Source organism: Cryphonectria parasitica, assembly GCF_011745365.1.
Source record: "Cryphonectria parasitica EP155 unplaced genomic scaffold M406scaffold_7, whole genome shotgun sequence".
NCBI classification, from domain to species: Eukaryota; Fungi; Ascomycota; class Sordariomycetes; order Diaporthales; family Cryphonectriaceae; genus Cryphonectria; species Cryphonectria parasitica.
The window spans coordinates 1317511-1331747 of NW_024468915.1; the positions used below are offsets into that span (position 1 = coordinate 1317511).

Sequence of the window (14237 nt, forward strand, 5' to 3'; positions counted from 1 at the left end):
GATTTTTCTAATCAATGCTTTTCTTTTTTGTTTGTCTTCTTTCTTTTCCTCAAAGCTTCTAGATGCTAGGGATCTAGAGATGCAATATTCTACTTTGGACGACCGCAGCTGGACGAATTTCCCATGTCAGCATCAGTCAAGTCCTCATGCAGTCCAATTGTTCCGTTCCCATCGTTCCCAAACCTGTCTGCGGAACTCGTCCGTATCTTGCCACTCAAGAGTACCATCCAAGCCGGCTTGTGAAGATGCTGGCAGATAGACGACCTACGCACCGTAGCCGTTCTCCTTCAGCCAGCCCGCTACGTCCGAGCGATCACGGCCGAGCCATGCGATCTTCGAGCGAACACTGTCGGTGCTCTGAGCAAGGCTCTGGTCGTAACTGTATGCACAGTGTCAGCTTTGTGAACTTGCAAGCAAGATCCTATGTGAAAAGGTTCCTTTATTTGATCTTACCCGTTGGTACTCTTGTCCTTGAAAAAGGCTTCCACTTCCGCCAGCTGCTCGGGCTTCGTGAAGCTCGACGTCATGATCTGCACCATCGAGCCCAGCATAGACAACGCGGGGGGTAGTCGCCTGTAAAGCTCGTCCCAGTTCTCGCGCATCCTGCACACAGAATTAGTCTCATTGTTGTATGGCAACGTGGTCAAGTGGCAATTCAAAGAGGAGGCAGTAGATTCGCTCTGATATGCCTTGAAGGATAGGGTCGGGGGCGGAAGATAAGCTGAAAAGCGTAAGAAGAGAGCCAACATACCAGTTAAACAGAGCTACGATACCCTCGGGGTGGCTGCGCAGTCCGGACGTCGGCATGTAGATGTCCTGGTCCTTGACCTCGCCACTGAATAGCAGGTCAAGGGTACGCTTGATGAGCTCGGGCTGCTTCGCACGCCCCAAGCTGCGCAAGGCGGTATTCCGCTCGTCGCTGTTGGTCGAGCCCCGGTAGAAATCAAGAATCTTGTTGTACTCCTCCTCGCCACCATACTTCAGGGCCATTGCAAAAACGCTGCCACGAATGTTGGGATGAACGGCCGACTTGTCCCCGGCCATGTACTTGTTGAACATGTCCTTCGCAGCGCTGATGATTTGCTCGTCCCCAGACAGACCAGCACTGCCAAAGAGCAGCGCCTTGAACTGCTGCTCGACATGGCCATCATTGTCGCTGAAAGTCCAGCCCATCGCGTGTGCCTTGCCACTGACAAGCGAGTTGTGGAATTTCTCCAATCCGTCTCGGGCAGCCTTGTCCTCGAAGATCCAGGCAGACTGCACGGCAGTAAGGCGTGCAACGATCTCGTTCCAGACAACGAACTCATTCTCGGAATCGAAGCCCTTCAGGAGGCTCAGAACCCCAGACGTCTTTTGGAAGCCTGATGATGCCAGAGCGCCTGCGTCTGCAATCATGCCGGCGCGGTCCTCGACTGTCAACAGACCTTCCTTGGCAGCCTTGCCAAGCTTCTCGAGGCGTTCTGGAGCGTATGAGGTACGGTAAGGGCTCGTGTGGTCGGCGTTGAGCTTGAAGAAGTCGGTGCTCGAAATCTTGAAATCTTGCTCCCGCTGGTCGAGAACAAGAGACTTGTCGACACCGTCCTTAGTACGGAGACCGAGCAAGACAGGATAGATTACCTTGTCTTCCTCGGGCTTCACGTCGCCAGTTCGCAAGAAACGGTTCTGCTTCACATGAACAGTGTCAGGGCCGCTCTCTGAAACAGTGACAACGGGATATCCAATCTCCTTGGTCCACGAGGCCATGACTTCTTCGACCTTCTTGCCACTTGCATCAGCGAGAGATGCCCACAGGTCGCCAGTCTGCGTGTTGCCGTATGCGTGCTTCTTCAGGTACCGCCTGACGCCTTCGAGGAAAATGTCCTCCCCAAGGTATGTCGAGATCATTCGAAGGACACATGAACCCTTGGAATAGGAAATGGCATCGAAAATCTGGTTGATCTCGTCGGCCCGCTTCACAGGTACCTCGATTGGGTGACTGCTCCGCAGAGAATCTAGAGACAGAGCGCCCTGAAGGGTATCGGTAACGAAAGTCTGCCAAACGTTCCATTCAGGGTAGAAGGCGTTGCAAGAGTACCACGAGGCCCAGGTGGCAAAACCTTCGTTCAGCCAGAGACCTTCCCACCAGTCCATGGTAACCAGATTGCCGAACCACTGGTGAGCAAGCTCGTGTTGCACGACCTCGGCGACTCTCTCCTTAGTCGCAGCGCCGCTGGCCTTCTCGTCGAGGAGCAGATCCACCACACGGTAGGTAACAAGACCCCAGTTCTCCATTGCACCCTGAGCAAAGTCGGGAATGGCAACCTGGTCCATCTTAGGCAGAGGGAATTCAATGCCAAAGACTTTCTCGTAAAAGGCAAGCGTCTTAGCGGCCAGATTCAGTGAGAATCGACCGTGCTCGATGTCTTGGCCTGGAGGCGCATATACCCGGACAGGGACCCGGAACTCCTTGGTCTCGATGTAGTTCAGCTCGCCAACAATGAACGCGACCAGATACGTTGACATGAGGGGCGACTTGTTGAACTTGACGGCCTTCTTAGTCGAGCCACTGATGGCAGAATGGACGTCAGTCTCTGAAGCAACGTCCATGTTGCTCAAGCAAGTGAGATTCTTGTCGGCGATCAAAGTCACTGTATAGGTGGCCTTCAGAGAGGGCTCGTCGAAGCATGGAAACGACCTTCGGGCATCGGTGGGTTCCATCTGGGACGTGGCTAGTATGCCCTCGGTGCCATCGGACTTCTTGTACGTAGAGCGGTAGAACCCAGCCATCTTGTCGTTGAGCTGGCCAGTGAACTTGATCTCCAGCTGGGCCTTGCTACCCTTGGAGATGGCGTCCGCGAAGTCGAACTTGGAGACCTGAGTCTTCTCGTCGTAAGAGATCTGAGGAGAAGAGCTGCATCAAACATTAATGTTTTGTCAAGATTGAAAAAGCAGTATAAGAATATGATAATTACCTGACATCCTTGCCATCTGCGGAGATCTTGACGGAGTGAAGGTCGAGCTCGAGGGTGTGCAGGGAGATGGATTTGGAGTCCTCAGCGACGTCGAGATCGATCAGGACAGTACCATCAAAGGTCAGCTTAGAAAAGTCGGGCTCGAGGGTCAGGTCGTAGTGCTTGGGCACAACATTGGCTGGGAGAAGCTCCCGCCCAGTGATGTTGACCGCACTGGAGGGGTCGGCCGCGCCGGAGTGTCTGCACATGTTGTTTCTGCGGCAGGAACAGTACCTGACAGCAGGTCGGTTGTTGAGATGGGTTCTACGGGAACGATTGACGCGAAGGGGGCTCGAGGTTGCCCTGATGACAGAGTAGAGGCGAACGTTGAGAGATGAAGAGGCGTTGATGCTGCTATCGAGAAATCGCAAGTCAGCGTCTGCTCATATGGGCCGAGCTATATGTAGGTAAGAAAAGGCACAATAGTCCAGGGGAAGAAAGTAGTATCGTAGTATCGTTATAATCTGTCTTGCTGGGTCAATGGCGGGGAAGACGGCCAAGCTCGTACGTACAAGGAAGATCGCACGAGAGATGGCGATCCGTTGAGGCAATTGTGGTTCAAATTGGTGAGGAGTGGCTTGGAGATGGACGAGAGCCGCTGAGAAGTTGAAGAACGAGAAGCAGCCGATCTCAGAGACCAAGCGAGGGCCAGCGACATAACGAGCAGGGCGTTATGAACGAGGGGAAACGCCTCTAAGGTGCCGCGTGACGAGAAGAACCACTTGCCTAAGACTGAGCTTCTTGTCCTTGTCCTTGCATGTCAGAAAAGGAAGTGACAAGTTCTACCACCCATGATACATAGTTTAGTTGCCGCCTGTGGTTGGTCCCGTCGCACCGCCTGCATATGTGCTACGCTTGATAGGGAAGGCGGTCGGACACCCTCGACGCCCTGGATTTAGGACCCTTGACGGCCTGCTTGGCTACTGTAGGGTGCCCCTCCATCGACCCCGCCATGGTCAGCAAGTGACACGCCCAAGTCTACCTTCTCTCTGCAGTACGTGTAACTTACTTGATGACGTTCGAAATACGTCTTGACGCAGCAGGTAGGACAGTAGTAGCCAGTAGTGAAGTAGAAGCGTTATTTATATACATACTTAGTACGATAGGCGGCGGAAATCATAACTACAAGCAGGGTTGTGCGGTAGGCGAAGACGTTCTAGAACCACTGAAGCACTCCCTCACTTATTGCTCGATCGACCGGTCACGGAAGGATGGTTCTGTTGAACAAAACAAAAGCCTGGCGGCTGAAGAGTCACAAAATCACCGACAATAGGAGAAGTACGACGCCCTTCAGTTAGAATGAATTGACTCTGCATTACATTCTGGTCCGCCTACTGCACATCATCAAGCAGAGCCGCATCCCGAAACGGTAACCCGTAATTGTATTGTCTCCTCGTGCTTCGCCTTGGAAGGAAATTTGGGCGAGCAAAGCAACGAATGATCACGCCAATGGCATGTTGGACCACCTCCAGTCAAGGACACATTGCGAGCGGTGGGTTATGGAGTGACCTTGGAATGTTCCCGCCCCAGAAAACTTTTGAATAAAAGGGGCTCCGACAGCGGGTTCTCATGGAAGACTGTCCGTGGTAGGCCCAGAGAGATGGAGGCGATGACGGCGGCTCGGAAACACGAGATGTTCTTCTGCTGATGAGGCGGAAAATGCTTGTTAGTCCTCGCTCAGATTCGCTGTCTGCTGTTGAGTCAAGGGCTGAACTCTCGACAGTTAAGAAAAGGGCCGAGTACAAGCCATCTGTTATAGTGACCATCTTCAGACGGGAGAGTCTGAGCTCGTTGATTGGACAGAGCCATTCATTCTGAGCTCTAAGTGGTGCCAGGACCCAGAGTGGGTTCATAGCTTCTTATCAGGGGTGCTGTACCACAGTATTTCCCCCCACTTGAACATCACCCCACCAACTACGTACGGCCCCTCCATCTTACCTTTGGCGAGAAGCTTTTTAAAACGTCGAGGTTTCCTTCTACTGAACTCCCGTTTCCTACCCTCCATCTTCCCGTCTTCTCGATAACTTCACCATCCCTCTCGAATACTCTTGACGTAGCCAAATCTCTTCCAAGGTATGACTTCCAAATTTCCGTTCTGACCTCTTCCTTCTCTGCTGAGATGGATCGGCTCGTCTTGGTGCACCATCGGCCAAGGAGCTGCTGGGCGTGCAGCTTGAGGCATTATCACTTGCTGCCCCGTCACTGGTTGCGAGAAGGTGGGAGAGGGGGAGGTCAAACGATCTTGGCTGTTTCTTCCCGACCACCTCGGCCAACTGGTCTCTTGCATTCCGGCTCTCTTCGTCCTGCATCACCCGCACATACAAACACTCTTTCATTCATACATACACAAATACCCCGAGACGCAATTCGTCCTGTTGGACACATCCTTTCCCTTCAAGCCACAAACATTTAGAAGAGGCTCGGCACCCTGAAGAAGACGCTTGACTAACACTTGAATCTTCCCCAGTTACCGTCAGAATGCCTATCTCCAAGATTCACGCCCGTTACGTCTACGACTCTCGTGGCAACCCCACCGTCGAGGTCGACCTCGTCACCGAGACCGGCCTCCACCGTGCCATCGTTCCCTCCGGTGCTTCGACCGGTAGGTTCTCCCTCTCTCCTGTGCCTTTCATGATGAAAATATGCACATCTCGGCCTGATTCTAATCGATCATTTCAAATCAAAATATAGGTCAGCACGAGGCATGCGAGCTCCGTGACGGTGACAAGTCCAAGTGGCTGGGCAAGGGTGTCCTGAAGGCCGTCGAGAATGTCAACACCGTCCTCGGCCCTGAGCTGATCAAGGCTGGCCTGGACGTCAAGGACCAGACCGCCGTGGACGAGTTCCTCATCAAGCTCGACGGCACTGCCAACAAGACCAAGCTCGGCGCGAATGCCATCCTCGGTGTCAGTCTGGCTGTCGCCAAGGCCGGTGCCGCTGAGAAGGGTGTTCCCCTGTACGCTCACGTCTCCGACCTTGCTGGCACCAAGAAGCCCTACGTCCTCCCTGTTCCCTTCCAGAACGTCCTGAACGGTGGCTCCCACGCTGGTGGCCGTCTCGCCTTCCAGGAGTTCATGATTGTTCCTTCTGCCGCTCCCTCCTTCTCTGAGGGTCTGCGCTGGGGTGCCGAGACCTACCACCAGCTGAAGAGCCTGGCCAAGAAGAAGTACGGCCAGTCTGCCGGCAACGTCGGCGATGAGGGTGGCGTCGCCCCCGATATCCAGACTGCCGAGGAGGCGCTCGAGCTCATCTCCGAGGCCATCGAGAAGGCTGGCTACACAGGCAAGATGAAGATTGCCATGGACGTTGCCTCGTCCGAGTTCTACAAGGAGGACGTCAAGAAGTACGACCTCGACTTCAAGAACCCCGACTCGGACCCCAGCAACTGGCTCACCTACGAGCAGCTGGCCGCCCTGTACGCCGACCTCACCAAGAAGTACCCCATCGTCTCGATCGAGGACCCCTTCGCCGAGGATGACTGGGAGGCCTGGAGCTACTTCTACAAGACCCAGGACATCCAGCTCGTTGCTGATGACCTGACCGTCACCAACCCCATCCGCATCAAGAAGGCCATCGAGCTCAAGGCCGCCAACGCCCTGCTGCTCAAGGTCAACCAGATCGGTACCCTGACCGAGTCCATTCAGGCCGCCAAGGACTCGTACGCTGACGGCTGGGGTGTCATGGTCTCTCACCGCTCTGGTGAGACCGAGGATGTCACCATTGCCGACATTGTCGTCGGTATCCGGGCTGGCCAGATCAAGACTGGTGCCCCTGCCCGGTCTGAGCGCCTTGCCAAGCTCAACCAGATTCTCCGCATTGAGGAGGAGCTCGGCTCGAACGCCATCTACGCTGGCGAGGACTTCCGCAAGTCTGTTACCCTGTAAAGCGGGAGTTTGAAGGACGACGACGTCTTCACACAGACCAAATCATGTTGGAAGCGTCAATGAGATGAGGGAGCACGCGTGTTTGATTTTGGCCGGTAGTTAGTGAAGCGTGTCCAGCATGCTCCGCCACCGAAACGCAGATGAATACTCTGCGAAGCATTACCTAAGAGAGATGCCTCAACAATAAAAAGTTATGATGACCATGATTTGACCTTTCCCTGTCACGTCCATTTGCATTGTCGAAAGTTGCACGTGAGGAAAAAGAAAGAAAACAGGCGACAGTGAGAATAGATTGCAGTCAGAATGGATTGTAATAGACCATTGCACTCATACATGGTAGATAGTACGTTGCACTTTGCTTGCCGATGCGTTGGCTCAAAGTGTTTCTTTGGTTGCATTAGCGGAGTGACGTGTACGCACGCACCACATATAGCTCCATGGTACTGTACATGGCTTCGCTGAGAAGCCCACACCACTGAGCAGGTGGGTTCTGGTGGGGGTTGCCAGGGCAACGCGCAGCCAGTAAGCACCCTTGACTTTTTGCTGCCAAACATCAACATCAGAGCCTGGATTAGCCAAGTTTTGATCATTACTGCACTCGCATACAAGACAACACACCTCGGACACCTTGACCGGTTTCTCCATCAATCATAGAACTCAACCTAATTAGATCTTTTTCAGCGATAACCACATTTTGCTCTTCCCCCTCCTTTTTTGGTCGAATTTGATTGCGAGCCAGCATAATCGCTGGCCAAAGCGAAGCGAGCAAGCACACACACTCTCACAAGCAGCATCATGGCTGCATCCGAAGACCTGATCAACTTCGACGTGATCGAAGCACAAAAAGAAAACATCCAGGCTCTCCCCTCTGGCCGCTCCGCCAAGAAACTTGCCGAGGTCTTCTCACCTGCCCAGCAACGCACAGCAGCAGCCACGACACTACCAGCAGCACGCCAGCCCCTCGGCAGCATCGCGACACCTACCAACGACGCCACCCGCGCCGAGTTCGAGGCCGAGGTTGCCGCGCTCGCCGAGTCCGACGATCCCCTGGACATCTACGACCGCTACGTTCGCTGGATCCTCAATGCATACCCCTCTGCGCAGGCAACGTCCGCCTCGCAGCTGCACACGGTGCTCGAGCGCGCGACCAAGACCTTCATCTCCAGCTCACAGTACAAAAACGACCCGCGCTACCTCAAGCTCTGGCTGCACTATATCGCCTTCTTTGCCGACGCGCCGCGTGAGACGTTTGTGTTTCTGGCGCGGCACGGCATCGGTGAGGGGCTGGCGCTATTCTACGAGGAGTATGCCGCGTGGCTCGAGGGCGCTGGGCGGTGGAACCAGGCCGACGAGGTGTACAAGCTTGGGATCGAGAGAGAAGCCAGGCCGCAGGCCAGGCTGATCCGCAAGTTTGGAGAGTTCGAGGCGAGGAGAGCTGCGCAACCAGAAGACATTGGCCCAGACAGCCCTGCGCTGCCGACAATGAGACCTGCGTTGGCGGCCAAAATCGACCCTTTCGCGGCATCGGAGAGGGAGCCTAGGCAAGCGGGGAGCGGGCTGGGCACACAAACGGCAAGGTCTGGCAAGCCAAAGCTGCAGATCTTCTCGGATGCGGACAGCGCTGCGGAGCCGTCGGCCTTGGGATCGCGCGCCGCCGGATCCAAGGGCTGGGACACGATCGGGTCTCTAACGGATAGGAAGAAGGAGAATTCTATGGCGCCCAAGCCTTGGGCCGGTGAGACGCTGTCAGCAGGTGGGAAGAAGAGCGGCGGTTCTTCCAAGATGGCTGTCTTCAAGGATATGGTGAGTCTGACCACATACTCAACTTCCCTTTTGTTCTCTCCCTCTCTTCTCTCAGCCCATGTGTTGATCAATATCAGGACTAATTGTTTTTTTGGTTGGCCACCTGGCCCTTTTGTAATGATATTCAGTCCAAAATCAGGTCTCAACTTTCCAAATCGCATATCACGATTGCTCCCTCTCAGTACCAAGTGACTAAGAACCCGGTAAATGGCAAGAAGGAGCGCGTGTTTGTCGATCTGCAGGCTGTTTACCCCAGTCCAGAGGAGCCAGGCACTGAGCTGAGCTTCGAGGAGATTTGGGCTGCGAACCGGGGCTGGCTGAATCGGGGGTGGGAGGAAGATGCGCCCGTTGCTGACTGTCCAGAGAACGACGAGAACAGTGCACCAGCCCGGATCGACGCAAAGCTGGTTGTCCACCATGATGTCGTCACGCTGGATGAGAATGGCCGCATCCTGGAGCAGCATCGTGATGGTCGGGGCAAGAAGAAGAAGGTTATGGAGGTCAATGAGACACAAATCAGTAAGACCAAACAAACCTTGGATACTCGACTTTTAGAACCATCTAACTTTTCCCCAACAGTCAAGGCGAATCTGGACTCGCCGTCTCGCCCCAAGATGAAGAAAAAACGCGGGTCTGTGTCTGAACCCACCATGACTATGCACACCAGGGCCGCCACAGACGACATCTACGACATCTTCAACGCACCGCTGAAGCGCCCTGTGGAGGAGCCAGAAGAAAGTGGTGACGATGATGACTATGAGACAGACAGCAACTATACAACCAGCAACGCAGAGAGCACCTGCACCACCCGCCGGATCTCTATGAGCGAGGCCGGCGATATAGAGGAGGACCAGATTGCCAAAGACGACGAAACCTCGGACGTGAGGAGCCTAAGCGAATGGTCCGACTTTTCCACGAGGCGGCATGTTCCCAATATTGATGATGGTGATGATGGTGAAGATGACGAGGACACTCGGTCCGTCGTGTCAGACCTCATCAACATTAGAGACGCAGACCCGTCACTGCGCTTCACTGAACACACCATCACAGGGCCTGAATTCGACGACAGAGAAGGGGATCTGGCAGGTGAAGACTTGTCACTGCCTAGAACGCGGACAACCTTCGTTCCTATCCCCCCTGAGGACTGGGTTCCCAACCCGAGGCCATATAGGGATCCGGTGGAGGTGGCTAATAACCGTCTGCCTTTCATGACGCCTATCACGGAGAGAACTGAGTCCTCGCTCGAGGTCGATTCTGCAGAAACTTATGACCGTTTTGGTGCTATCAAGACTCCTAGCAAGAGAGATGATAGCCTGCCGGAGGAAGTTGAGATTATCGACCTCGAGCCTCTGAGCAGTCCGCTGAGAGACGTCTTCAGCGAGTTCTCCCCGGTGAAGAAGTTTCCCTTGCTGCCCAAGACGAGAACTGCTCTGGCTCCCAAGGCTGTGGCGAAGCCTCTTGCGCCAAGAGGGCCCCTCATCAAGGACACTCAATGCAACCCTGTGGATGACTTGATCCGTAATGAGATTCTGGAGAAGATGCATCCTCCTTTGAGCTCGTATTCTGGCTTCTACGACCACCGGCATCAGAAGTACGAGAAGGGCAACGAGATCCGCAAATTCATCAAGGCAACCAAAAACACCAGGCACAGCACAGATCGGACGGCAAATCTCGGCATGACTGTCACAATCAGTCTCTCTGATGTCGAATCAGAATACACCTTGAAGAAGGAGCTTGGTGCTGGGGCGTTTGCACCAGTCTACCTCGTCGAGAATTCGTCTCCCGACGAGGAGGAAGACGAAGAGGCGCCGGCCGCCATGGGCAAGCGCAGCTTCGCCGTCGCACACAGCCAGCGCAGCCAGCGCAGCCAGCTCGAGGCGCTCAAGATGGAACTGCCGCCCACGCCTTGGGAGTTTTACATGATGCGACTCTCACACGCGCGCCTTGGTCCTCAGCACCGTGCGACGAGATCCCTCTCTACTGCCCTGGAGATGCACCTCTATCAAGACGAGGGCTTCCTCCTCCTGCCCTTTCACGCACACGGCACACTCCTTGACGTGATCAACCTCTTCCGTGCCGAGTCCTCCGGCGTCATGGATGAGACCCTTGCCATGTTCTTTGCGGTCGAGCTCCTGCGCACAGTCGAAGCGCTGCACTCTAAGCAGATTCTCCACGGCGACCTGAAGCCTGATAACTGTCTGCTACGGCTGGACAATCTCCCCTTGAGCAGCAGCAGCAGCAGCAGCAGCGGGGGCTACGTATCCAGTCAGTGGCGCGCGGACGGTGCTGGGGGGTGGGACGCCCGCGGAATCACGCTGATCGACTTTGGCCGCGGGATCGACATGCGCGCCTTTGTGCCCGACGTACAGTTCGTCGCAGACTGGAAGACGACGGCGCAAGACTGCGCCGAGATACGCGAGGGCCGGCCGTGGACGTGGCAGATCGACTACCACGGCCTCGCGGGCATCATACACTGCCTTCTGTTCGGCAAGTACATCGAGACGGTGCGGTGCGATGCCGGCGGGCTGGGCACGCAGGCCGGGCGGAGGTACAGGATCAGGGAGAGCCTGAAGAGGTACTGGCAGACAGAGATCTGGGCCGAGTGCTTTGAGGTGCTGCTCAACCCGGGCAGTGGTGACCTCCTGGAGCAGGAGGAAGGCAGACAGATGCCGATACTGAAGAGCATGCGGGGTGTGAGGGAGAAGATGGAGGGCTGGCTCGAGGCCAACTGTGAGCGTGGCGTTGGCTTGAGGGCGCTCTTGGGTCGAGTCGAGGCTGCTGCTAGAGCGAGGAGGGTATAGCGGTGTTTTTCACAAGTGTTGCGGTGTGGAAAGGAGACGGCGGCATGGACGCACAAGTTTGTTGGTGGTGGGATGAGAAGGAAAAAGTTGAGCGAGCGTCAATCGCTACGGCATTGGCGTACATATTTGCAAAGGCGTTTTAAAGAAGGGGTAACAATGTCAGCGGCATTGGACTATCATTTTTCTTTCTTTCTCATTATGTCTCTTTTTTCTTCTTCCCGATCCAGCTACTGAGGAAGTTTCTCTCGTTCTCGTGGTTTCTGTTGTACAGGTGTTAATATCCATATCATGCATGAATCATATATATACCCCTTTCCCTTAGCGGTCACTCCGAACCTCAGATGTAGATGAGCGTCCATTGTTTTGTACATGTATTGCGACCCATAAGTGAAGGTCATGTTTAAATCACCTGATGATTGCTCTCCAGGAGCAAGAGAGGGAGTAGTGGCCGGACTTACTCATCATCATCCTCATCATCTGAGGCTGCCTTCTTCCCTTTCTTCTTGCCTCGTCCTCCTCCCTTTTTTGCATCCTTGACAGCCTTTGCATCCACCTGCTGCTGCACCCGCTTCCTCTCCCCCTCGCCCTCCGCAGCCAGCCGCTTCTCCTTCTCCTTGAACTCGTCGCTCTCCGGATCCGCCCCGATCAGCCACTCCAGGAGCTTGATCTCGTCCGCCCACACCTTCTTGTCCTCGACCGTCTTGCCGTCGGGGCCCTTCCTGTCGATTGGTGTCTCGAGCACTAGGGGCATGTCCTGAAAACCATCATAGTTCATGATGTTGTGGAAGGCGCGCAGGCCGAGGAAGCCCGTGCCGATGTTGGCGTGCAGGTCGCGGTGCGAGCCGAAGGGCGCCTTGCTGTCGTTGACGTGCAGGGCGCGGAGGTACTTGAGGCCGACGACGCGGTCGAACTCGGCCATGGTGGCGGCAAAGGCCTCGGGGGTGCGCAGGTCGTAGCCGGCGGCGAAGCTGTGGCACGTGTCGATGCACACGCCGACGCGGGTCTTATCGTCGACCCGGTCGATCACGGCCGCCAGGTCCTCGAACCGGCCTCCGATAACGTTACCGTGCCCGCACATGTTCTCGAGCACCGTGACGACGCCGCTTCCTGCCGTGTCGGCGTGCGCCCTGTTGAGCTGGGCGGCAATGCGGGCCGTGGCGGCGGCCATGGAGTCGCCGCCCGTCGAGCCCGGGTGGAAGTTGTACAGCTTGATCCCGAGGGCGCCGCACCGCTGGAGATCGTCGACGAAATTGCCGTAGGCCTGGTCTGCCTTAGCTTTGTCGGGCTGTGCGAGGTTGACGAGGTAGGACCCGTGGGGAAGGACGTGGAGGCCTGCGGCGTAGCTGCTGTCCTTGGCGGCGGCGTGGAAGGCGTCGCGGGCGGCTGGGTCGAGAGGCGGGGAGGTCCATTTCCTCTGGGACTTGAGGAAGAGGGCAAGGGCGTTGCCGCCGATCTGAACGGCATTTTGGATCGAGTTCTGGACGCCTGGACAAAGATTGTCAGAGACTAGGTTTTAGAAATAGATATCACAGGAGAAATCATTTGCTCACCACCTGCCGCGCTCACATGTGCGCCAATGTACATGTTCTTCTTCAGCGAGCTGATGGCTGTCCGCTCCGCAAGGGGTGCCGAGTCGTCGGCCTTGTCCTTCTTGCTGGCTGTCTTGCGCTTCTTGGGTGCTGGCTTCTTCTTCAGTTCTTCTTCTTCGTCGGCCTCGTCATGGCTGTCGCACTCGTGATCCTCGTCGTCGCTCTCCTCGACCTTCTTGCGCTTCTTGGCAGACGACACTGCGTTGTTGTTCTTCTTCTTTTCAGGCGAGGCTATGGACATCTTTTCCACCTTGGACTTTGTGTCGGTCTTCTTGAATTTGCTCACAGCACCGTTGACCTTCTCCATGGGTTGGGTAACTGCCGCTGTGGCGGCGGCGGCCTTCTTGCGCGGGGAGGTTCGCGGCGGCATTGTGAGGTGTGGAGGGGAGGGGTCGGTCTTGTGGTGTGTGGTGGGGGACCAGCGAGCAGACCGTGTCGATGAGATGAATCGGCACGCTGGGATCGTTGGCGTCGAGAGTGATTGTCGGTGTTGGTGGTGACGATTGACTGTTAGAGGGAAGGGCCTGTGCAGCAGGGGTGCAAGCGCGTCAAGCTCGAGACGCGCCGCCACGTGAGTGTGGAAGGAGGTCTTGCCTGCAGCTGCTCCAGTCGTTCCAAGAACAAAGAGCTTCCCAACGACCGCAGAAGTTCTATGCAGCCTGAGCATCCCTTGGAAAAGAAAGGCAGCCAGCGTTCCAAGGACGCGATTTTGTGACAATCTGGAGAGGAAGAGAGGCGGTTGATTGAAAACTGAAATAATTATACAAAATTTACCGACCATTCTACTTAAGTATAACAGCGATTAAAACAGGAGACGGGCCACGCTTACTTGGTTCATTATACCAAATAGTACTGCCAATTCCGTATAAATCTTTCAATGCCAATATTATACTTAACCACTCAAATCACACATCCATTAATCTCTTTCTTTTCTCTATTCTCCTTCTTATTCCTTTTCTCCTCCCGCATCCCTGATTTGGACGCTATTGAGCCAATCCAGCGCCCTCCCTCAGACCCCAATGCCACAGTACTACTTGAAATACTTAGTACATAGTCAAACTTGGGCGGGGTAATTGGCAACAAGCAACCTCTCCAAGACTTCAGAATCTGAAACACCATAAAAACTGCCAAAAAAAATAATCACTGACTGCAAAAGATATTCGTGGTACA

At 55.1% G+C, this 14237-nt stretch overlaps 4 protein-coding genes across 4 annotated transcripts; 2 read left to right on the top strand and 2 right to left on the bottom strand.

Moving 5' to 3' along the window:
- Nucleotides 1–7: 7 nt before the first annotated feature.
- M406DRAFT_280546 (uncharacterized protein) lies at nt 8–3574 on the bottom strand. Its single transcript, XM_040918410.1, has 5 exons — nt 3503–3574; nt 2952–3344; nt 752–2890; nt 454–603; nt 8–379 (listed from the first exon to the last, which is right to left on the bottom strand). Exons 2-5 carry the CDS (start codon nt 3197–3199, stop codon nt 265–267), a joined length of 2652 nt encoding a protein of 883 aa, XP_040773416.1. The 5' UTR covers nt 3200–3344; nt 3503–3574; the 3' UTR covers nt 8–264.
- A 1426-nt stretch (nt 3575–5000) lies between these two features.
- Nucleotides 5001–7080, top strand: ENO (phosphopyruvate hydratase activity protein). The gene is made up of 3 exons (XM_040915050.1): nt 5001–5063; nt 5458–5592; nt 5682–7080. Exons 2-3 carry the CDS (start codon nt 5469–5471, stop codon nt 6872–6874), a joined length of 1317 nt encoding a protein of 438 aa, XP_040773417.1. The 5' UTR covers nt 5001–5063; nt 5458–5468; the 3' UTR covers nt 6875–7080.
- A 420-nt stretch (nt 7081–7500) lies between these two features.
- On the top strand, nt 7501–11472 carry M406DRAFT_280553 (uncharacterized protein; the record flags this gene model as incomplete). The annotated part of the gene is made up of 4 exons (XM_040918411.1): nt 7501–8677; nt 8806–9196; nt 9257–9695; nt 9747–11472. Coding segments are annotated over exons 1-4 (3564 nt in total), but the record flags the coding sequence as incomplete, so codon positions are not given.
- Nucleotides 11473–11977: 505 nt separating this feature from the next.
- On the bottom strand, nt 11978–13167 carry M406DRAFT_25381 (uncharacterized protein; the record flags this gene model as incomplete). Its single annotated transcript, XM_040916922.1, has 2 exons — nt 11978–12963; nt 13029–13167. Coding segments are annotated over 2 exons (1125 nt in total), but the record flags the coding sequence as incomplete, so codon positions are not given.
- Nucleotides 13168–14237: the final 1070 nt, after the last annotated feature.